Here is a 25,264-nt window from a genome sequence, read left to right as displayed (position 1 = left end):
GTGGCACAGGATAAGTTCATCGACCAGCAAGCATCTGGGGCAAAGCACATCTCTGGCCAGGAACTAAGCTGAGCAGAAAAGCTGCTCAAGTTTTTGCACTGGCTTCAGGTACTGCTGCTCTGCAGGCAACTACTCCATAGGCCAAAATGCTTATGGTGACAACTTAGGAGAGCTACAAGGTCTCCGAGACTGCAGGAAAGGCTGACCTACTGCAAACAAGGTGCACCGAACCCATGTAGCTGTTAGGACAGAACACAGCACGGCTCAGTGACACACAGCAGGGCTCCTGGTGACTACTGCAGATGGTGTCACCCACATCAAAAGTGACCCTGAGCTGAGGCATCCAGGTCCCAGCCTGGCATCTATTCTGTGCTTTGCTCTCCTTGGCAATGCTTAAGTGTCACAGGCCAATGCTCAAATTGGCATAAAAAGTGTTAACAGCTACTGGGGGGAATGCGTGGTCCCGCTGTGTGTCAAGTTTTGAACACATCCACTCTGATCTAATCAACAACTGCAAAATCCACCCTCAGCATTTTGTTTCTCCAACAGCACCTACCATTATGTGCTTGCAGGAAGCTCTAAGAAGTGCCCAAGGAACAGAAGAGGGACAGACAGTTCCTCTAAGGATCTCTTCCTCATCCCCCATTTTTGGAGACTGGCTTAAATCTTGAAGCAGGACCCTTAAGATCCCTTCCAGAGTTATCTGCATTAATTGTTTTAACACTTATTTTTCAATAGTATTCTTTATCAGGTATTATTGAATATTGAGTATCCATGGCTTTGAATGCAAATTTTCTGGCTGTACACATACTGTGCAATTTCCTGAATGAGACTTTTTCCACAGCAGTTTTAAAAGCATCCCCAACTTGCTCTCCACATGTCTAACCAGGCCAGTGGAATCCATGCTCTACACTCCTTCCCCCATTTCTCTCTGGTCTCCTTACCTGCCTCCACTCCAAAGCAACATGACCAGGGCTCTGAATCAGTTTCATCTTCTGTAAGACCTCTGTGGTGCACAGAGCACCCCCAGGGCAGAGGGGGACAGCACATTCTCCAGCCTCATCCCATCTGCCAGAAGGCAGACCTGCTGGAATGACATGCTGTTTTGACTTGAGGACTCCACCACGTTCCTTGCAAGCTGCTTTGCTGGCTCAGACTGTATCTGCATTCCTACCTGCCTTACATCAAGGAAGGACCCCTTAAGGTACCTAGCTGAAACTTCCCCAGCCTAGAGAGGCCTCTTACCCACTTCCACACAGCGGGTGTGCAGTGCCAAGGAATGACCAGCTCCTGGCTTCCACTGACATTCAAGTCCCCTTTGATGGGCAGCTCCAAGCCATTATTTTCTAATATCAAAAATGTTCCCCAGCTGTAGTAACTTCCCTTCTTCTGATGGAGGATTTGGGGTATGCAAGCAAAGATAAAAGCTCACACACACACTGATCTGTCCTAATTGTCAGCATCTGCTTGTGGATGGGATGGCTGAAAAGACAGTAGCAGCAAATCCATGTCTATTCCTAGAGATAAGTGGTAGAGTTGCTGACACTCAAGAGATGTTTGAATGTAGCTATATAAAAAGAAGTAATCTTCTGCACTCAGGTCTAGAAGGGCAAGGAATGAAGGGGCTAGGATGACTCTAGACTAGTCCTGCAGAGGTTAACTCTCTCCAGGGTCAGTTCCAGGGCTTGGCAACCCCATGGGTCCTCAGGCGCTGCCAGCCAGCTGTAACAAGGGGCTCTACACACTGCAGAGCACGCTGGAGCCTTTGTGGGCTGTCACACCACAACTCTTCCACCCGTGGCCAGCTCAGGGGCATTTCACCAAGGGGTTGTCCTAACAGTTGAGAAGGTCAGAGGAAAGAAGCCAAGAGCAAGGAAAAAATAACTGGTCCTCACCAGGGAAACAGAACAAACCGCATGAGACACAGAGCAGAGGATTACAGGTTTTTATTTGTCAAACATTCCCCCCTAGTCTAGCACATTCTACAGTCTTGCTAGCACAGATGGTAACAAAGAGCCTGTAATGGTTCAGAAGTTGCACTGCTACAGAGAGCAAACAAAAGCAGAGATTTATTATGTAAAAAAATTTATTGTGAGAAATGGGTGAAAGAGTGCAGAGGGGATGGAGTGGAAACTATGTCAGCTAGTGATGCCTGCCCTGTGTGCAGCAGACGTCTGTGCTAGCAATGCAGAAACCCTTCCTGGGATTGCACCAGATGAAGACTCCACTGTGCTGGAAGCATCATTTCACAGAACCATTCCCCTTGCCTTATGAAAAAGACTCCTTTCAGGTGAAGTGACCCATCTCCTACATAGCCAAACCTCTCAAGACACCTTGGGGAGCACCACAGGGTAGCGCCACACCGAGCACCACGGCACCAGCTGCAAACATCCCCTTCTACCACACACCGTAACGCTGCCTTAGCCAGAGAACCATAAATGCAACACCATCAGCTCTTTCACCTTCAGCTTCTGCTGCCTCTTGTCCCTGCTTTATACCACAATAATAGATGTAATTTTGATTCCATCAGAGACTGTTCTCCATCAACTATGGACACATCGGGGTGCAGGGAGACACATAAAGGCTACTGGAGAGGATCCCCTTCTTGAAGGGCGAGCAACTGTGGTGATGGGTTACCACATGCTGCCAAGCTTTCACACGGACAGATCTTTCAGGCTTCAGGAGTTACCTCCTGTTCGCTTCTCCCCACATTAATTAGAACATGGTTTTCATTAGACATGCAACTGAGGCAAACCCTAAGCTATCCTTGTTCCTGCTCATGTCCCAAAGTTGATTTGTTGTGGTTTTTTTGATAATGGATCCAAACTTAAACATTATTTTGGTGACAATCCAGGACACCACTCCCAAGGCACTCCTAACCATGGTACCAGACACAGGTTTCTCATTCCGGGAGCAAGGCTAGCCCTGAAGCATTTGAGTGTGGCTATAAATAAGCAAATAAGTAAGAAAATTACCAAATGATGATCTACATAAAAGCTTTCTAGGCATTTCCTTTGGAAAAGCTGATTAGTGCTACTTGCTTCTAGTATGAGCCTTGTTTATGAATACACCAGGGCTCTGGAACGCTCCCACTGCTTTCATTCCTCTCACTTACCAGGATGATTTGACTGCTGTTTTTAAAGCAGCACAGGGTAGTGGATGACATGTTTTTAGACACACCAACAAGGACAATTAAGGGCTCCAAGAAGCTTTCAATATTCCCAAGCTCTCACAGGAAGCTGGGAGTATAGTATGCTTAAGGTATAAAGAAGGCTGAAGCAATTTGCTAAACCCAGGTGTAAATAAAAGCAACAAGTCTGCCTCCTACTAGGCTCCACAGGCCTAGTTACCCAAATCCTTCGCGGCCCAGAGCTGCATGATGGCTTCACGCTGTGAAAGATGGCATTTGATCCTCTGGAGATGAAGAAACTTGTTACCCGAGCTCAGTGAGGACAAGGAAAACGCACACAGTGCAATGTAAGGCTTCATGCCAGGAGTCCTCTGCCCACTCCCCTCAGGCACTTATCCAGGAGCATCACTCCCCATGTCACTGGACCCTTCCCTCCCCACCCAGCTCACAACTGCTGTCAAAATCCCAGCCCAATTCTTCATTAGGGCAAAAAATAGTTCACGGGTACAGGGCCTGCGGTGCTAATGCAGAACAAAGATCCACCAAGACACTATCCTCAATCCAGCAGCGGTCAGTAGCAAACACTTTGGGCAAGAATACAAAAAAAATGGACAAATACTGAGCAGCCCCCTGTCAGCAAGCAGCAGTTTAGGAACTTTAAAGTTTCCTATGTCCTATGAGGAAATATCCCAGGCTAGAAAAGCTTAAGGTTTATGAAAAGGAAGTTATTTGAGAAGGGGCTGGAGAAGTCCCAAATTCTCTGCATCTCTGCTCTCTGTGCCCATGATCCCAGGTATCCTGCTACACACACAAATGAGAAGCTAAGCTGCCTCCCCCCTGAGCCTGCAACATTACATTCATGGTTTATTGAGCACACCCAGAGCACTGTTAGTCTTCCAAACACCATCCTCAGCACTAGTGTGCTCTCAGGCTTCTTCAACCACTGCCAGCTTCTGTTGTGTTGAGGAGACAGAGAGCACTCGCACAGACTGCTGCAAGACAGAGATGTCACTGTCAGCAACTGGTACAGCAGGACTTCAGCCAGAGGTGCTCCTGTCTGCAGCACAGGTGATTTGCCAGGGGTCTGGCCTGGGAATATGGAGGTGGGGGAATATAGGTGCTCCACTCCTTAATAAAAGCATGAGGTCTCTTATGAACTCACACTGTAGGGCACCAACATGAGGAGCCTTGGTGTATATGGGCTGCAGCTCCTTCAGCTGGAACAGGTTGAGGATGTGCAGTAGCTGAGAGCATGTCAGATGTCCCCAGGCTCTCTGCAGCCAGAGGTCAGGCCAGGTCCCCAGTGCTGTCACACCTAGGGGACACCCTGGAATAGCCTGAAGACAGCACTTCTTCCCCACAGACCAACCCACCCAGAAACAGCTCACCTTGGATTTACAGTTCTGAAGCACTGGTTACTAATACTGTCCTTCCTATTGCTTTAAGCTCCCTTTTCATGAGAAATGAGCTAGAGATTCACACATAACATGGCCACACATACCGGTGTCTTGTCCTTTGATACATGGCTGCGAAGCACAGGCAGCATCAACTTGCTCTGGAGATCACGGGATTAATTTCCCCTCAGGGCCCAAGCTAACGAGGTGGCATATTATGTGCCAAATAACACAAATCCCACCAGATCTATTAGTTGCAGCCCAGAATGGCTGATTCTTATGTGAGGCACATGCCATCAGGTGTTTGTGGAAAGGGTATCTATTCATTTGTGTAACGAACTAACTGCAGTGAGAATGCGCATCCATGACTCAAGTCTGCAAGATCTGGGATCCCAGCTTAGGATCTGCCTTTTTGTTTGTTTATTACAATGAGGTGCGGCCAGACATGCAGATTGCGGGTAAATTTGAAACATATCACTGAGGTCTGCCATGAAGGCAGCCTTCAAAGCAAAGGTTATCAAACTATTCAAAGGCTCTGATGGCAGAGCACGCTAAAGATAAGACTGTTGAAGACTCCTTGTTGCAGGTAACCAGAAAAACCACTCCTGTTCCAATCTCCACTCAAATGAAAATGAAATGAAACCCATGAAAACAGAGCAGACAAGGTGGTAGAACAGTATGGCTCACTGCACCGCATGATGCAAACCTGAAGAGAAGCCACCACCACCTTCAGAAAGGATTGGAGGCTTTCTGCCAGACCAAGCCTACTGGAACACCATGAAAGCACCACATCTCCCACAGATCCTGCCACTGCAAACACCAAAAAGGTGACAAGAACATGTCAGCTAATGCTCTGAACTAACCACTTGACTCCTAGCTTCTGTCCTGCAAGAACAAAGAGACAGGGCAAGATCCCAGGCACATCTCCAAGGGTGTGCCTACTGACTTCAAGTTCCCCAGTAGTAGCAAAACTTCAGCAAGAAAACAAAAGCCTTCGGAAACCAAAAAGTAAGCTACCAAATACAACTGATCATGCCCCCCATAAGGGCTACCCAGAGTGTCAGCAGATCTAGCATGCTCCAGTCCACACCATCTTCTTAGCAGACTAGGGAATGTGTTCTATGTATCAGCTGCAGTCCAGCTACTTAAGGGATTAGCTGAGAATGAGCGTGCTGTTAATGATTAGCATTCCCTAGCATCATGCTTTTGGCTCGGTGGGAGTGCCCGGTGGAGTAGAGAGACTGAGTAGTGTGGCTGAATGCCATGCCACACAGGCGCCTTCTGCCTGTTCTGGGGAGAGCAGCCATTCCCCAGTTACACTGTGGTGCCTCTCCCACTTTTCCAATGACATTTTCAGCCTTTTTGGCCCAAAATGCCTTAGGGCTGTCCCCTCCCATACTGTAGTGTTATCTGGTATCAAGGGGACAGATGCAGCAAATGTGGGTGGGTTTTTTTTAATCCAATAATCTCATTTTCAATTAAAATATATAATATATATATTTAAAAAGGTTTAGAAAAGCTTCTATGTAATTTGCAGCTACTTTTACATATAGATTACAATAATGTACAATTCTTCCCCAAGGTGGTTTGAAACCATGGGGACCTGCCAAATCTTTCCCCTCAATCATATACATTATCAAACATCAAATGCATTTGTTCCTAATACAGCTCTGAAAAAGAAGTCTGTCACTGGTACCTTCTCAGAGGGAGAGATGCCTAATACGCCTAATGGGGACACACTAAACATTGGCTTCGTATTCACTGTAGAAAGTTCCCAGATTAGTAAAAAAATATTTCATCTATAGAAAATGCCCTTCTGAAAAGCAACCAGGGCTCTGTTAAGGCCACACCCAGGCTTTCCATTTCTCTGCTGTAGCAAGACAGATCAGAAACAAACCCAAAATGATGTTTTTGTGTCCCAGAAAGAGCTATTAGCACCTGTGCTTATTTTACAGCAGCCTGGTGTATCAGGAAAGTGCTGAGAACAGCATAGGGACTTCGCGAAACATGCTTCTGATTCAATGGGGCTCAGTTGGCACAGTGAAAAACTTGATGTCTTCCTGTTCCACTCAGGTGGACAAGAGGAAGCCTTCTACACCACGATCACCACCCTTCCCTGCAGAACGACGACGGGTGCTCCGGAGACGGGCACACTGAAACCAACCCCTGAAACAGCGCACCCTTTTCCCACAGGGCTTCCACCAACAAGCTCCTTCCAATTCCTCTGTGAGTCTGTGGGATACCAAGTGCACATCTGGTGGCTTAATCAAAACATCCAACTACTTCGTCCCAGAGGGCAAGCCAAGTGAGAGCAGAGCCAGCCCTCTGCCAGTCTGAGGCACTGGGAGACTTTCTGCCATAGCAGAGAGAGGATAGCCATTGAAAGATTCCTCCAGCAAACCCAACTCTTCACATGGGAAAATGCTATTGCCTGGCACAGAGTCTTCTGGCCGAGGTTTTTACCCAGGCTCCTCTTTGGACATGTACAGCCCAGGGTTTCTCCAAATGGTCCAAGGCAGGGTCAGGTTTGTAGGAAGAGCCGTGGCACATAACAGGATTATTATTTTTAAACTCTTCCTGTTGCAGCCAGATGCAGGTTGTCCCTTCTTCCCAGGTGGGCAGCCCCTTCTGCCCAAGGTGTGGTGTGCAGGGAAACCGAATCCAACGTGCTCCATCTTTTCTCTGCCAGGGGTGGTAAGTGAAGTCAGAACCCAATGTTCAAAACCTGAAGGACACTAGGAAGAAGAAAAATAGAGTGAATGTTAGATCTCTGCTTCAGTGGACATTCTGGACGCATGGATAAGGAGTTAATTACTATCAGTCAGCCCCTGCTGCTCAAAGGATGCCAACTTCCAGCAAGGAACAATCACAGGTCACGAGATACCTTGATCAATGGAGAGTCAAGTGGAGTCAGCTCCAAGATTCAGAGTATGATTGAGACAAAGACAAAACAAAAGTGCAAAGGTCAGAAGTAAGCACTCCCCCTGTAAGCTGACAGCACCAAAGATCTGCAAGATAAGGAGGTTTAAAGGAGGACTTGGCTAACACCAGAGGCATTGCAGGAAAGCAGCAAGGAAGAGGAAAACTACTCTTCACCTTAAGCAACCACAAATATCAATTGGTAAAGACTAAAAAAAGTGATTTTTAGCGACCACACACTAAAAGCATTTATGTTCACCCACTTGAAGTCCTGTATCTACCTACAAATAATTAAACATCTCTAGGTATCCAATTCCCCCACAAGTCTAAAGATTCCTTCTCAGGTGGTCTGCCTCACCTCAACAGAACTGCCACAACTCATTCAAAAAAGCCTTGGAATAGGTCTAAGCAGACTGAAGACACTGACATAAAACCTCCACCAATAGGTCTACGATCCACTTTGTGAGGCAGAATAAATGTAGGGCATCCCATCAGCTGCATTCAGTAACAATAAGCATGAAATAAACTTGTGGAAAGGGAAAGAAGCTACAAGAGGGAATCAGCCCTGAACAAGAAAAGACAGTAACTTAAAACAGATGCCAAAGCAACAGGCTACTTAGGGAAACTGCAAGTTGATGGGGATTTTATTTATTCATTAATGTTCTGGTGGACAGAAAAATAGTACTTGGACCAAAGGGAATTAGGCAGAGCACAGCAGGAAAACCATGAGTCCAGACCCAGCTGGGCAAGGGATAGAGTCCTCCAGGCTATGAAGCTATAGGGAGTCTAACTGAAGAACTAAAGATCATTAGCTAATGTCCACCAGAAGAGTGGATGCACTTTACATTCATCAATGAGGCACAAACTGTACCACTGTACAAAAGAGGCAATTCTAGTCCCAGGTATTCCTCCTACTGGCTTGCAGAAATACATAACAGAGGTAGACGAGCAAGCCCAAAGTCCCTGAGCTGCTCAGAGACAGCCAGGTAGACACCCACACTTCCCACGACCAAAATGGAGGACACTTGCATTAAGTGCTGGTTGCCCATGATTGAGCACCTGCATGCCACAGTCTAATTCCAGCTGTGGCTACCCTTTTTCCATGACCTTGTTCACTAAGGCTCCCCTAAATCACTCTGTACGGCTTGCACATTCAGTGCCTTAACCAGTTAATGCAGGTTTACAACTGAGCCACAGCTACAACAGCAGTAGAAATTGTAGAATTTATAGCTTTTGCTAGTCAAGGAAAGTATTCAAACACTGACTTACTTTCTCTACATAATGCTAGGTTTGTGGGTTTTGCATTGCTGCTGGGCAGAGCCAAAGTTTCAATGTTTGATCTCTATCTCCAAGCAAAGAGACACAGAGTTCAAACAGACTCCTGGTGAAGCTGTGGACAAGCTCTTTAGCTTGCAAGTAGGGGATAAAGTAACATCAGCTTTGAGCACCATGGGTAACATCAACTATCTTGTGACTTCCCAAGTACTTATTCCTAAAGATCTTCTATTGCCTACAAACAGAAATATCTCCCCAGCTCGTTTCACTCTGGTTGTTCAAATCAGATGGCATTTATTGATGAACAGTTTTTGCTTGGCATTACACCCATAACTGACCCAGAAGGCTACAGGTTAAACCCACAGTAACTACTCAGGACAGTTTTAGGTTAGCGATCACTTAGAGTAGCTTTTGCCAGTGTGAATTTAACATGGAAAAAACATACTCATAGAAAGGATATGAAAGGAAAAAAGTTTGGCACGCTAGAACAATATATAGCAGCAGCCATGCTTTCCCCAAACAGTGATTTCCAATCAGGGACCCTAATACCTCATTGCAGTAACAGATTCAGAGAAGGGAGAAATGACACAGTCTTAACCTCCTCACAGACACTGATGTTTGCAGCTCACTTGGTTTAGGAACTTGTAAATTTGGGAAAACATTCTGCCTTCTTTTTTTAAGGTCCTTTCTGGCCTCCAGGAACACTCCTATTTCTCTCTACATGCACCTTGTTCCCCCTTTCTTAGAACCCTGACCCACCTCTCTGCCTTCACAGCATTTTACACAATACTTGCTCTCCTTTGGAGAAGAAGCTCCTCTTCATCCCACTCCATGGATTCCAGCATACAGGCAAAACTGAAAAGCTTTGCAAAGCTCAGAAAAACCAAACATAATCTAAGGACAGAATAAAAGGCTTGAAATAAAGCATGCTGAACAGGGCATCACTTCTTCAGGTGCAGTACTGCTGTTAGAATTGTTCACAGGGAGGCATGTAGGAACTACGCTTTCTGCTGAAACACAAAACTGGTTCAGAACTTGTTCCAGATCTCACTCCTTTCTTAGTGAGCATGTGTCCAGCATATTTCCCAGAAAGTATCGCTTCAACTCCACACATGAAACAAAGCAAATCCAGGATTTTTAACATCATATAGCTCCTCTGTTTTGATTAAGCAATTCACATGCTAAGTATGGAATAATAATATGGAACAAGAACATAACCATGCTGTTAAGAGCTCGTGTTCTCCCTCTTAAGCATTATAGCCACATCTTCACCAGTACTAGACTCTACCCTTTGATAAACATTCTCTCAGCTTCTCTCCTTTACGCTCTTAAAATAATCTATGCCTGGTATTCTATAGACAGCAGTCTTGTCTATCCAGCCCAGGCAATTAATGCACCCAGGACTGCAGGACAGCTTGCATATGTTTTAAAAACACCCCTGCAAAGTAATGTATCCCCCAGATATGAAGCCCTGCCCTAGCATGGCATGAAAAAAAAAAAAAAAACCACCACAAAAGCTCAGAACAGTATCCAGTGGAAACACCACTCAAAAGGCCACAGCCTCTGTCACTAACTTGCAAACAGTCCTAACACAGATGAAGGATGCCAATGTTTTGTCAAATTTGTCTTTGAAATCAAAACCGAGTTTCCGTATTCCACCTAAAGTTAAGATATTCAAGTTAAGACAGCCACTCAGTAATTCAGCAAGAGCACAGTTAACAAACGTACAAGACTATAAAAAGCCCCATAACAAAACAGAAAAGGTTGTTTGATCCTCCCTCCCTCTACAGTAAAGAGATCTGTTACATACAGACAGAAGAACGTTACTAATAAATGCAATCCTAAGCAGTGTGGTGGGACTTGGAATAAGAGCAAGTTAAATTATGTTTAAAAAGACAATATAGAGTGGTGTATCAGTATGTTCACAGGGTTTAAGTACCACCAGCCCACAGGACAGCATTTCACTTTATCTAGACCTAAGACACTTGTCTAGAATAGCTGTACTGGGGCAGAGCAGAAAAATATTTAAATTAATATCTGGTCTCCAGCATGAACAGCAGCAAAAATCACCAGAAAATTTAGGTTGAAATGGACCTCCAGAGGTTACCTAGTCTAAACCACCTCCAGGTTACTCAGGTGCCTAGGAAAGAGCATTAAGGTCAAGTACATGATAGTTTCACTTGGGCTCCATCATTTTGAAGTTCAAGGGCTTCCCACAACTGAAACAGTATCTGCAATTTGCCCTTACTTCTGCCTGCTCAGCTGGCCACTATCAGACATTGAATTTGTGTCATGGTTTAACCCCAGCTGGCAACAAAACAGCACACAGTCACTTGCTCACTCCCACCCAGAGGGATGGGGGAGATAATCAGAAGGGTGAAAGTCAGAAAACTCATAGGTTGAGATAAAGACAGTTTAATAAGTAAAGCAAAAGCCGTGCATGCAAGCAAAGCAAAACATGGAATTCATTCCCTGCTTCCCATCAGCAAGCAGGTGCTCAGCCATCTCCAGGAAAGCCGGGCTCCATCACATGTAATGGTTACTTGGGAAGACAAACACCATCGCTCCAAACGTCCCCCCTGATCCTCCTCCTTCCCCCAGCTTTATCTGCTGAGCACGATGCCATATGGTCTGGGACGTCCCTTTGGTCAATTGGGATCAGCTGTCCCAGCTGTGTCCCCTGCCAGCTTCTTGTGCACCCCCAGCCTGCTCGCTGGTGGGGTGGGGTGAGAGGCAGAAAAGGCCTTGACACTGTGCAAGCACTGCTCAGCAATAACTAAAACATCCCTGTGTTACCAATGCTATTTTCAGCACAAATCTAAAACATAGCCCCATACTAGCTACTGTGAAGAAAATTAACTCTATCCCAGACAAAACCAGCACAATTTGCAATATTAACAAATACAGTATCTACCTCCTAAACAGGAAATATCCTTGGAAAGGCTTCCACTTTCCAATCAATATCCAGCCTATGCTCCAGTCCATAAAAGAAACTGTCCATTTTCTGCTAGCTAACTGAGCTCCAAGTATGAAGTATGCCTGCAGCTCCATTACTCTAATTCTTCAACTGCCTCAGTGGTTAAAGAGCTTCAAATCAGGGTGTCACACCCTCAGAGAATAAGACATTTTAAACTCTTGTTCTCATATACACAGACCAAACTGACTGTAGAAATTTTTGTGCAAATATGAAAGATCACTGAAGAGGCAGCTTTGTTGTGCATGGGATAGCACTAACACATCCCTTCTCCTTCCACCTCCATCCACACTGCATACTCTTATTTCCCACTCCAATAATGGGTACATAAGCAATTCAGTAGTTAATGCTGATGAACCAGCTTACCAGACTTTACAGACACTGTCCCAGATAAAGGAAGGGCAGAAGGTCTGATAACTGAGAGTGATTGTGTCCTGCTACACACAGGGCAAAGCAGGCAGTCATGACAGACAAGCTTTGCAACTAACACTCTAGAAAATTTTGCAAGAATAATAACCTGGATAGAAACATAGCGTGTGGTTGGCTCAGTTCAACTGTTCTGTACGTATAGGATCATGTCTTTATTTATGGAATCAGCATATGCTCTTGTGTCACTTCAGAGCTATAGGCACTGCATGGAAGAGACCGACGTCCTGTAACGCAGTCATCTTTGGTAATGAGGGACAACAGGAGTTTCATTCAGGTTGCTGCTCTACTCCACAAAGGAGTTTACTACCTGCTAAGTTAAATCTACCTACCTTTACACAGCTTTTTCTCCTTCTAAAAGGTAATGTGGCTCTCCCAGCAGATTTTACTTAAAGAGCGCCTGTGTTTCCAAAGAAGTATCTTTAACTGCGGCAGAGCTGGGCACAGGAACCATCCCAGACAGGGCTGTTCCCACTACAGAGCTGTAGCATTTTACATAATTACACCTACCTTTTTGTGCTCCTGAAGTTAACTTGGTACCCAGGTGTGGTTGGAGGCCTGTGAGGTGCTGGGATAGCTGGGAGTAGACAGAATGGGTTCAAAATTAAAGTCCAGTCCTTCTCCGTCCATGAGTTCACTGTTGATTATGTAATCCATATCACATTCAAGGTTCTCCATGTACATGTCAATGTCCAGGTCAGTGGGCAGCCTGTCCTGGTTCAATCCCAAGGGAGCAGGGCTAGCAGAAGAAAGCAGCAGTGGACTGCCCAGCTGGACCGACTGGGCAGTTGTTGCAGAAACTGGAGCCTTCAAACTGGAGATGCTGGCAGTGTTTTGAGGTGATGTTACTATGGGAAGTGTTGATGGCAAAACACTGGCACCGACTGATTCTGCCTGCTGCTCTGTAGGTTTTCCTCGTGGATTGCCCGAGCTCATCTTACTCTGGGTGGCTTGTCCACCTAGAAGCAGAAGAGTTCGGCTGCTCATCCTGTTACCAGTCTGCGGGAGAACTGGATCCACCTGAGTCATCATAACATCCCTTGGAGGTGGTGAGCTGGGTGTCAGAAGTGCTTCCAAGGTCTGAGGGGCAGAGAAATGGCTGACAGAACTTTGCAGTGAGATATCAACAGGGTTAAAGAGGGAATTGCCAAAAGTAGTGGTCTGACCAGCTGCATTCGGGCTCCGCAAGGAAAAGCTGGAATCTCTCTGGATCTGACCACTCGAGGCAGATTGCTGGGTAGATAACACAGATGAGCTGGGAGACATCAAATTTAACCCATCGATGAGCTCAAGCTCCTCAGTCACAGTTGGTGGAACATTGCTGGATGCACTGGAGTACACTAGAGAAGGAAGCAGCTCTTCATCGTGGAGGTCATCCTGCTCCGTCAGGATAGGAGAAAGCCTGGCACTAATGGTGCTTGCATTGGAACTGGTTCGAGGCCGGAAGGTGTTCCACACATCAGAGTCCTCATTACTTCTTGAGGACGGGCTCCCAGGCCACTTAGGGAATTGGGAGCCAGGACTGTCAGCAGTGGATTCTGGAGCAGACTGGAGAGGAGGCTTCTTTTTGGATGCTTTACCTCTGACTTTTGCAAGTTTGCTGCTGTTGTCCATGGAGGCAGCTCTCCTTCTTGGTGCTTTTCCACTTTTACCACCCTCTGGATTGAGCATCCACCAAGAGCTCTTCCCTGTGGCTTCATTATGGACTTTAATAAACTTGCTGTGCAGGGACAGGTTATGTCTAATAGAGTTCTGAGAAAAAAAAAAAGAAGATATGAGGACTAGAGAATTGACACACCTCCCACCTAGAAACCTCACAAGCATAAACGCATTTAGACAGTATCCAGAAAAGAAAGTTATAACAAAGACCTCCCCACAAAAACCTGCTATTTCTGCTTGAACATGCTTGACAGCACTAGCAAGCCGTGCCATGTCTCACTACAGCACCAAGTGTGAAACTACCATGATGACTAGCAGCTTCCAACTAGCAAAATATTAACACAAAAGAACTTTTCAAGACAATACAGAATCCATAAAAACTAAGCATACCACAGAACAAGTAAGCAAATTCCCAAATACAGCCTGCAACAACATGAGCCTAACTGAATTTGAGCTAATGCTGCTCCCACCCTCTGCCAATCCCATTAGCCAGCATAAGCCTGGCTGAAGTTTTTAATTTTTATGTGGCTAGCTTTCGAGCACAGCATAGCAGTGAATCAAATAGACTGGGTGAAGAGAAACAGCAAAATACTTCTAACTCAGTACACCTATTACCATCTTCATCCCAAAACCAGAGAAACAAGAGAAACTTTGTGGAACAAGAGCCCTAGTAATCCTGGAGCCTGCCAGCCTCACTCTGCAAGGAGGCATTACACTCTCCTCTGTGTGCCTTTCTAATGGGGTAAGATGTGGAGCGGATAGCGCACTCCCACACAGTACATGCCAGTTTTAGCCTCTCCCATATTTCCATTTGGCAAGGCACACGTTCCTTGCCTCTCCCAACTCCTTTCTTTTGGTTTAGCTTTGCTGGAAACTGCAAACTAACATATCTGTACAACATCAAACTGAATTTTCATCCTGCAACTGATAAACTCCCTGGTATTTTAGAATCAGCAAGCAATAATCTCACTGTTTGAGCAGATCCTCCATAAACTCCCCTTGAGGTCTGTGTTGTGCATTTGTTTGATATTTGCATTTAATTTGTTCAGATAGTCAAATTATACATCATTAAAAGGTGCTACACTGGTAGCATAACAGCGGTCCAAAAGCAACATCTTTTTCATATAAACTAAAGGGTATATCAGCCTTTAGCTTTCATGCGTGCTCTCTTAATTCTGAACAAAGTAAACTGTGCTTTTATCATCCTTTCCCACCACCTCTGAAGACAGTTCTTTCCTGCCTGCTGCTTTCCCTCTCCCCACCCTTTTCCTCTCAGCCAAGTCCTCACCATGCTAATTTTGGCCACCTCACCAAAAGTACTATCCTAGAACAAGGCAGATGTAGATAAACAATACAGGCAAAGTGGAAAGTTTTCATGGAGAGGGAAGGAGATGTGAGAATCATTCTGCATTAGCTTTCATTTTAACCTTTGGCTGTTGAGGACTCAGAGAAGACTGGCTGCTTGTTGTGATCACTATCAAAGGATACATACGCTCTTACTCAGAGAGCACCCCAAGGGTTACTGTGAAGCCAGGGCCTGATGGAACATGCGTCAGTCAATGCTCTTCCATAGTTTTATTGAGTTATTCAACACTCCTGCCTGGCATCTTCTCTAAATAAAGTTTTCTTTTCCTTCAAGTTTCAAAAAAAGTAATTCATACTGGTACCCTGTCTCCTGAAAGGCTGCTGCTTTCATTTCCAAAGAATTCCCCACTTCCCAGGTAAACATACATGACTTTGAATGCATATTGCTACATCAATAAGAACCACTAGGTTGTTACTAATTTGTCATTTATTCTCCTGAAAGTAATCTGTGAACTCATGATGACACCCAGTCCCATCAGGAATGACCCAGCAGCTTGTACACATAGTATATATTTGGAGTCTCATAACCACCCATTTTTTAGGTCCATTTACTAAAATGTAACTTTAAACCAATAGGTTCAGGATTTCAGAATTTCACAACTAACTTATTCTGTTTTCTTCTCATGCATGGCTATAGCCAGGTTTTAATTCTTGTGTCAGCAAAAGCATACTACACTGGTGCAAGCGTTTCTGCACTGGTGCAGTAACACTGAAACCTCGAGAAAATTAGCACCATTTTGGGTATCATAAGTGACAATTTTAGTAACTAGTTTTCTAGTTTCTTTGTTGAAAAGCAGCTTGAAATAAGATATCTTGGAATAAAACCAGGATTCACAGGAGCAGATATGCAAAGCTTGCTACCTTTTATGAAACAGTCTCACAGTGCTTTTACATGTTACTGCTAAAATGACATAATGCCTAATAGCTGTAGGAACAGATAATTGCTGTACCACTCCTTCCTTCCTCATCTTCAAACTCTCCTCCTCCCATAACACGAGCATCTGTGACCCTATGAGCTGGTTCAGAGAGCGCTATCCCAACCAAAAAGCAGCCCTATCCTTCCTCAAAAATTATTCTTCCTGCCTCCTTTATCTCTGTCTAGTTTTTGAACTACCTCACTGTGGGAGTCAAGCACCAAAAACTGAGAAAGAAAACAGAATGTGTACTTAGAGGCAGAGGAAAAAATCTGAACACTTCTTATATGAGGGTTAACAGCTGTCAAAACTGCAATGCCTAAATTATCACTTTCTCACCTCTCCTGCAGACTTTGTGAGGCAGCTCACCACTGCAGCCACAGCACCCAGCGCCGTAAGACACCTGCATGACTGAGCTCGCCTGCATACTGGAGACTCAAGCCCAGGGAATCCCAAAATACAACTGAACTGACGCCTGTGGGACAGCACGGGAGATTCACACTTGCATACCACTTGCTTTCCAGCACAAGAATGCATCTGCTAGAATCATTTAATACACCTAACATATGGAGGGCACCCTCAAATCTCATTGAGAAAGTGAGGGACAAAGCAATTATGCCAAAATAATCACAGAACTCTAGGTCAAACCTGACAGGAGAGGAAATGACAGAGTTCAGTCACCCAGGCAACGCTGACGTCTTTCCTTTCCGATGTTAAGCAACTCAAACCAGAAACATACAGATGACATTAACTTTTTAGATGCTCAACTTCAGCAGTGTGGGAGAATCCCAGGTGGTCTGAGCACCTGCAATCCACACAAGGTCTTGGCTCTGCAACATCTTTGACCATAAAGAAGCATGACCTGAAGGAAGAGGCACAGGCAGGAATCCTTCAAATCCTACAACTAGTTAGGGGTGGTTATTGCTGTTTATTCAGATATAGAGGTTTTTACGGCTGTATGTTAAGTATTGCGGTGAAAAAAATGCCAGTCTGTCTCTAATCCATCACAGATCAAAAGATGATTCCTGTAAACCACAGACAAAACTGTTCTGAAATGAATGACAGATATTAAGCAAAAAAATAAGTTTGGCTAGAGACATTTATTGTACACTGAAGGGTGGACCACTCATTAGGTTCTAACCACTGTGTGTACAAGCTAGGATATATGGACCAGCCATAGAAGTGTGGCTAGCAGCATACACAAACTATTTTCTAAATCTCACTTACCACAACATTAAACCTTTGATCAAATCTCCTAGCCCTCTTTAAAGGACAGGAACACTCCTTGCCATCACACCATACCTGCCCCCACACCAGCGTCAGTGCTGCTGCGGACCCTGCCCAGCACTGAACAGTGCTTTGGTCTCAGGATGAAGAATTAGCCATGGGAGCTGGCAGCACAACCAAGCAATTATCCCACCCAGTCAGACTTCTGGACAACTGCCACAGACACCAAGATACTACAGAAAATGCACAAGTGGGTCATACAGAAGACAGAACGACAGTGACAGCCTTTCCAGGGGACTGTATGGCTTTGTAGGTAAGGCTGAGGTTATCTTCCATACAACTGAAGTTTTACTCAGAGCAGGTCAGAACATTCAGGATGGTTTGTTCAGACTTCAAGGTTCCTCAGACTAAAAACAAGCTTAAACTCACCTTCCTGTGATATACTTTATTTTAAGCACCGATGTGACAGGAACAGAAGGCGGCTCTTGTGCCCTGCCCAGAAGAGCTCGTTCATGCAGCAGTGGTGCCTGAACTGTGCTAGCAGAGCACTCGCAGTCAAGCACAAGCTATGCTGAGAAAGACACAAGAAACAGTAGCTATCCTTGAAAATTTTGTGCTTGCCCACATTTGCCTGGATTTTCAATCACTAGCTCCCTAGCACCAGGGCCATTCTCCCAGAAATCGTCAAGTTTCTACTACAAACCACAGAGGCGCTAGATTTCTTAATAAAAATTCTCTGTCAAGAATGAGTGACAGGAAAAAAAAAAAAGATATGCAATCACTGCAGCTGCCTGTAATACACACTCACTGCCTTGGAGGCATACAAAGAACATGGTCACATCCCAGTACAGGGCCATGTTCCAAATTCGGGCCTATAATTGTGCCGAATTATCATTTGCCATGGCATTCTTGGGAGGCTGCAAGGGGAGAATGCCCCGCCTGCTGCATTTGTCAGTGCCTGTCTCAGCACTCACCCGGCCACTTGGCTCCAAAGGCTTCAGGAAGAAGTCTTCAGAGCAGAGATTTTGCAGAGTTACACTCCAGCAAGTAAACAACTGCTCCAGAGCCAGGGAGCTAAAACACTTCCCCAGCAATCCCCTTCCAGAAGGCACACGTGAGCACAGACGTCAAGCTCGGCAGACAGGGAGCTGTATTTTAGGAAGAATATTTTCCTTTCTGTAATCTTTCAATGGCAGCCCAGAACAAGAAAATCCTAGTTCTCTAAAAAGCAAAGACCGAGGTGATTTACAAGTTTACCAAGACGGGCAGGAATATACAACAAAAGCTGTTCAGGATTAGATAGAGCAGAGGAAACTTGTCGGAACAAGCAATACCAGCAGCCCAGGAGCAGCTTTCTCAGAGGACTGCCTGGAAAATTAAGCCATGCTGCAAGGAATAATCTTTCAGCAAAGCAGCTTCCAGAACAAACTGGCAGGGAGCAGGAAAGAGTAGCAGCAAAATCTTCAGGTAATTTGACTGGTATTGCATGGGACAGATGGACTTTCACCAAAAGACAAGCTCTCCCCCACTTCTGAGGGGGACAACCACACTGTACAAGACTTAAAATGAAAAAATAAATCTTGCACTTCCATATTTATTCAGGGCATTACACCCTGTTTGGGAGAAGGGCCTGTTAATGTCACTTTAACAAGGGCTAAGGGTATGTCACTACATTGCAATGGTGGGCCCTCACCATGGTTAACCACTTGTCCTATTTTTCAGGTGGGATAAAACTTATTGACACCTGGTGACCCCACACTCACACCATCATCCTGCTCCTATGCACTGCCATCAGCCTCATTTTCCACACCCAGGACTTCACCATCCTCCCATCCACAACACCCTGCTGTGCCCAGCTGCCTTCCTCCCGCCTCACTGGGCCCTCATCTAGGCCAGACTACTTACTTTAATGGAATTAAAAGGTAAAAGATTCTGTTAAGACTGATGGACAAAAGCCACCCATGTTCCTCAGGTTTCCATGCTAGACTCTTCACTACAGCCTCTGAACAACAGTCATACAGCTTCTGTTTGTTACTTCCCCCCTTGCTTTAAGGAAACAGCTGGGTTGTTAGCAGCTGGGACAGAGAACATCTTCCTGCTGCCAGGACTAAGCACATCACTAACACCACATGAATGCATGTGGGGGCATACAAGGTAATGGCAAGAGTCCAGCAGTTTCCACCCACCCCCAGCTACTCTGGAGTCAAACAGCCAGACCAGACCCTCTCTGCCTTTGCAGGGTAGGAACTTCCAAGAAACCAAAATAATCCCAACTTAATAGAAAGCAGCACTACAACACCACTGAAGATTAACTGGACTTAAATTACCAATGATGACAGCAATGACATCGCTATTCTGGTTCAATTTAGAATGTGCAATTCTTCATTTTTAGCGTCAGAAGGTTTAACAGGGAATTCTATAATTTCAGGCATGTTAATTTAGGAGTAAACACCAGGAGCTTTCTCAGCACAGTCAACAGAAAGTAGCCTTCTTCACAGACTGAGGTTGATGGCTCTGTGCAGCAGAGAAACACCCAGACTCTAGGCTGAGCCTCCCCGACGCACAAACCTGCATCAGGCTGAAGGTCGGACAGTATTATACTTTGCTCAGAGCTAAAATCACGAGGGTAAGTTTTATGCTTTCTTTTGCTTTATGGCATCAAGTCAGTTATGCCTCAGTGAGCAAAGATGGAAAAATCTTGAATGTCTTCTCAAACCATCATCTTGAAATTATCATTACCAAAAGTCAAAAGCAAACCTGTGTAAAGCATTCTCACCAGATGTTCCCTTCCAGATAAAGGGTTTCTTTGGGAAATTAAATAAAGCTCCCCTGATAATGATGTAGGCCCTTACCTGGCGATGTTAAGAAGCTACAATTCTGACAAGTCCGAGCCAAAAAATCTTCAAGGATACAGGAACACTCCAGCACAGTCCAGATGGATATAAGCAACTGGCTAATGTGACTGTTTTAGGAACTGACCATTGCTTTTTTGTAGATCTGACTACAAAAAAAAGCCAAAAGCTGGCTGAACAGTAGTCAACACGCCAATGGATGATAAGCTTTTCATCTTTACCAAAACAAGTCACATAAATTCCAGTTCAGTGGACGCAAAATTATTTGCAAGGCATAAGGATAACCTGGCAGAACCTACCAGCTGCAGCACAGCAGAAATAGTCCAGAAGATGTACAGGCTTGCTATTGTCTGCTGGCCTATCACTCTTCATGGAGGAGCTTCAGAGAGCCACAGGATGAGCAGCTGCTCCAACCTGAGGGAGCTCTGCACATGCTCTGCCAGGCTGTCAGACATCCTGAGTTCTGGGAGAGGCCAGGGACCTTCAGTACCAGGACTATGACACTGGAAGCTGGTGAAGTCACTCTATCAAACCAAACTGCAGCGTACGTGCAAGGAAGCATCTGAGAACCCTCAGTCAGGTCCTGACCCACCTGGTCAACCGTTAATACCAACTACAGGCAATATGAATGTAACACAAGCATGGAATGGAAGGGTTTAAAGTAAAATGCTGCCCACTGTAATAGGGATTAAAAGCTAGCTGACTTTCCAGATGGATGACACTGTTTCAGTCAAGAAGAATGCTTTGTAATTTTTAATTCGTAATAAAGCTACTTGAGTTGTTGCACATATGTATATACCTGTACACATTTGAATCAAAGTGAATGCAAAGTACCAGAATGCAGAGGTATGAGTTCAGCCTCCTATAACTAATGTAATGCTGCAGAATCACTTCTTTCTTTTACACTGCACGCATAGGAAACGTCTGATTTTTGCTTCAGTGAAGTGTCTTTGGAGGGTGGAAAGGATGGTTTTCAAGTTTTCTGTTCCTACAAAGGGAACAATTAGCAGCTTTGGGAGAATACACAGAATGTTTCACTGGGAAAGACTAGTTATTAATATTGCTCCTCAGTGTGTCAAGAAATGCAACCACCAGTGCAAACTGCTTCAGAGGGGTTTATGCACTTCTACTTTATTCAAAACCCTCAACACCTTCCTGCCCCAAGTAATCTCAAAGCCAGAAGAAACTATCCTTTTACCCACAGAGCAGCTTGCAGAGCACCGATGGCAGGATTACAAAGAAGCCCCACGACACCTCTGCAAGGACACTTCTGCCTTTCAGGCTGGTTAATTCTTAACTTCAGCTCAATTACTGCAGGGTAAGGAGAGACTGCACACTCAGCAAATCTGTCCTTTACAAAGCACTTGAAGCAGTTCAAGAACAGCAAACACCACCTTCCTCGAAAACAGAGATTCTTCCGGAATTCACAGAGGTTACACCCTGGCAGTCTGTAACAGCTGTATTTCCCCCAATTGTATAGTGAAGTAGGACAGCTGTAAAGTAATTATGAAGCAACAATGAGTTTATGGAGTTTATATTAACTGAAGTAGATTTTTAAAAACATTTTAAAGACACTTTTAATTTCCCATTCTAAAATCTGTATTAGAACTACACTGCGTACAAATAGGACATCAGTATGGCTCTGCCCAAACACCACAGAAATAACGGAACTCTAGGAGCTGTACTACAATCTTAACAGGCATCAAAATGCTGTATCAGCATTAGCAGCAGCTCCACATTAATTTCCTTTATCCAAACTCATTCAGTTCAAAACTGAGAAATCAATAAAGCTAGGACAACTCAGTAAGTTTTTTAAATTTGTAAAGTAAAAGAAAAAGATGCAAGCAGAGCTTCACAGCTCTAAAAATAACAAGGAACAGTGAAAACAAAAAAACCAGGCAGGTCCACTCGTCAACTGAAGAGGCATCTTTTGTTTATTCAGTTTGTCTTAAATATAAACCACACACCTATTAAATTTACTCTAAGTCCACAAAATCAAATTGATCTGATTGATTCTGCATCTTTAAAACTGTAAACTGCCTTCATCTAATGCACCTTGATGCAAACTGACTAAAGTAAAACAAACAAAACCTCTTGCTAAATCTATAAAACTGTATGTTAACATAAAGCAAGACTAGCAGTCACACATGATGGTGCATGCATCTTGCCAGGCCCTGCCAACAGGATTTGAGGGAGCAGAGGGAACATACCACAGCCCCCTTCGCCTCTTTCTGGGCGCCTAAGATGAACTACATATCCCCTACATACCAACCCGAACTTTGACAATATTTGTTAAAAATGAAAACAGGTTTTAATGAGAATTTCCCCTGGCATTTAAACAGTTTCAACTGTACTTCTATCATGGTTTTCTGTTTGCTGGCTAAAGTCAAAGGTTCTAAAACTGCCCTAGTCATAAGGCAGGCTTATTCCCACCACCGCTGCTGTCGTCCTGCCCTCCCTCATCTTTCCTGGCAAGAAGTTTCTGTTCTCTTCCACTACTACAGTCAGAGTTAGTTCACTCCCAGGCTGAAAAACTACAAATGAATTTCACAATGAAAATTCATCACAGAACAACTATAGCAACAGCATCTGAGCAGGGACCTCAACCCTCCTATGTGCACAGATTCTCACCTCTGCTTTTCTGCAAGTCCAACTGTACAATTCCCAAAAGTGACACATGATTAAAACATAGTAAAACCAAAGTCTGACAGTCCCATTACACATGAATGAATATAACAAAAGAACAGCCATACTGAATCAAGTCAGAAGTCTACCTATTCCAGCATCCAGGCTGGCAGGACACTTCACTATATTCCAGTTTCCCCACAATACCTGGGGATGCATTTCAGAAGCCAAACTGAACTTCAGTCTCAGGCACTACTGCTAAACAGATACAGACGAAGAGAAAATGCACCAGTTCTATAAACTGTCTGTCAAAATAATGCGACTCCACACAGCAGCAGCAGCACCGGGACAGCACACCTAGCATGAGAAAACAAGAACTATCTTCCAGTGAGACCACTAAATCTTCTGAAGAGAAAGAAAATGTACTCATGCACTGTCCCAGATCAGAACTTAACAAGGACGATTAAACCAGTACAAAGAAAAAAAAACAGCTCAATTTTAAATCAAACTATGGGCACTCTCCAGGAATTGTCAGTGAGCCAGATAAATGGGAAAGGTGAAAAGTTTTGTATCAACCTGTGCCAGCCTAAACTGTGACAGCTGCGTCCCTCTCGCCATGCTCCTACCCTCTCTGGAGCAAACATTCGCACTCATGAAACCACATGGTGTGCCACTTTAGAGAGCTGAGCCAGCTGAAAGCTAACCTACCAGAAAAAGCTATCTTTTTTTTTTTTTTCCAAAATTAACTCTCTGTGCTGACTTACTGCACGGTCACACAGGCAGAGGAACATGTGGCTGGAGTCATGGAAGCCCCAAACCACACAGGGTCAAGCTGTCGCAGAACTGCAGCGTGGATGAACTGCTACGAAGACCACAAACAGAGAGGTACACTGCAAACAAGAGTGTGGTGTTAAGTGTAATTCCAGTCTGCAGTGAGAGCAATAGATCACACTCTTTAGACTCCAGTCACCATGGCATCCACTGTGATATCTCAAGAGACTATTTTGCAAGCCAGGTCTCACATCTCCCTTTCTCTTTGCTGGAGTTCATTTGACTAAAGAGAATGGGAACACCAGGCTCCCACCTGCAGAGGATGGAAAGAGAGTTTAGCCCTTTTCATAGAACTTTGCATGTGCCTATTTCCCGAGTGAGAGGAGAAGACAACGCTGAGACTTTAGAGCAGTATATTGCTTTCTCTTTTCTGAACTCCAACAGAGGTGCCCAGTCCCTGCACGGCCTCAGCACCGGCACTGCTCTGGGACACAGCACCCTTTACAGGGAGCCTCTTGAAAGCCAAGAATGCCTGCTATGAAACAGTTATTTATATTGCGCTTTAGTACAGTCAGGTGACAAAGAACCGCGGCCTTATATTTAAAACCCCTTCAACTGATGCTTCACCTTGCACAGAAGCTTAGCTACAGCCTTTTGACTGACCCTCAACTCCTTTCCTGGAAAACTTTTCAAACACAAAGGGTGCAAAGAGGAGCCTCACAGGGCCATAATCACTAACCCAGTGCAGTCCTCTCCTTGCTGTTCCAGCTGCACAGAGCCCGAGCTTGGGCTGGGTCTGATAGCACCCTACCCCGCTCTCACGGGCAGACAAACCTGCGCCAGCCAAGCGGCTTTCGGCAGAGCCGAACCCCAGGCAGCGTGGGGATTAGGCGCTGGCACCAACGTCGAGTGTGCAGAGCCCGGCTGGCGACGAGTAGCAACAGGTGAGCGCGGGGCTGCGCAGCGGAGCCGGGGCAAGCGGCAGCTCAGCAGCAGGGGAGCGGGAAGGCACCTCAGACACCCACCCGCCCCTCGCCGGGCCGCACGGCCCGCCCCGGCCCCGGCTCACCGCGGAAGGCAAGGCCCGTCCCTCCCGCCCCGGCCCAGCCCGTCGCGCACCTTCCAGCCGGCAGAGCTGTTGCTGTCGCCCTTGTCCTTGAAGTAGGGGACGGAGCGGACCATCCATTCGTAGATCTGCGCCAGCGTGAGCCGCTTCTCGGGGGCGCTCTCGATGGCCTGGCTGATGAGCTCGGCGTAGGACTGGTTGCCCCAGGCGTTGCGCCGGGAGCCGCCCTTCCGCGCCGCCGCGCCGCCCGCCCGCGCCCCCTCGGCCCGCCCGGGCCCCGCCGCTGCGCCACCTGCGCCCTCCTCCACGGCTCCCGCCGCGCCGCCCGCCTCCGCCGGTGCCGCCGGCAGCTCAGGCCGCGGCAGCGGCCAGGTGCAGGAGCGCGGCCGGCTCTGCGGCTCGAAGTCGGGGTCGATATCCGGCGCCGCCGCCGCGGCGGCGCCGCCCGCCTCCGCCATGGAGCGCCCGCCTCAACACCGCCGCCGCCGCCGCCACCGGGTCTGAGCCGCTCCGCCGCCGCGCATCGGCCCGGCCCACCACCCCTTTGTGAGACCCGGGCCCTGCCGTCGCCGCGCCGCTCTGTTTACCAGGGAGCAGTGCCGCGCCCTGCGCCTGCGCGCGCGGGGCGCGCCGGGAGCGGTAGTCCCGGCGGGGCGGCGGCGGGCGG

At 46.0% G+C, this 25,264-nt stretch overlaps 1 protein-coding gene across 1 annotated transcript; it reads right to left on the bottom strand.

Annotated features, from left to right (window-relative positions):
* Positions 1–1,930: 1,930 nt before the first annotated feature.
* Positions 1,931–25,162, bottom strand: FOXO4 (forkhead box O4). The gene is made up of 3 exons (XM_074882274.1): positions 24,651–25,162; positions 12,629–13,870; positions 1,931–7,259 (listed from the first exon to the last, which is right to left on the bottom strand). Exons 1-2 carry the CDS (start codon positions 25,053–25,055, stop codon positions 12,647–12,649), a joined length of 1,629 nt encoding a protein of 542 aa, XP_074738375.1. The 5' UTR covers positions 25,056–25,162; the 3' UTR covers positions 1,931–7,259; positions 12,629–12,646.
* Between the last annotated feature and the right edge of the window lie 102 nt (positions 25,163–25,264).

This window comes from Strix uralensis, chromosome 13 (assembly GCF_047716275.1).
Source record: "Strix uralensis isolate ZFMK-TIS-50842 chromosome 13, bStrUra1, whole genome shotgun sequence".
In the NCBI taxonomy this organism is placed as follows: domain Eukaryota; kingdom Metazoa; phylum Chordata; class Aves; order Strigiformes; family Strigidae; genus Strix; species Strix uralensis.
This window is presented reverse-complemented; position numbering and strand designations above follow the sequence as displayed.

Excerpts from the sequence above, each read along its gene's own strand:
- FOXO4 (XM_074882274.1), bottom strand. The coding sequence starts at position 25,055 with ATGGCGGAGGCGGGCGGCGCCGCCGCGGCGGCGGCGCCGGATATCGAC. Across the intron at positions 13,871-24,650 it reads ACAGCTCTGCCGGCTGGAAG|AACTCTATTAGACATAACCT; the intron begins GTGCGCGACGGG and ends TTTTTTTCTCAG.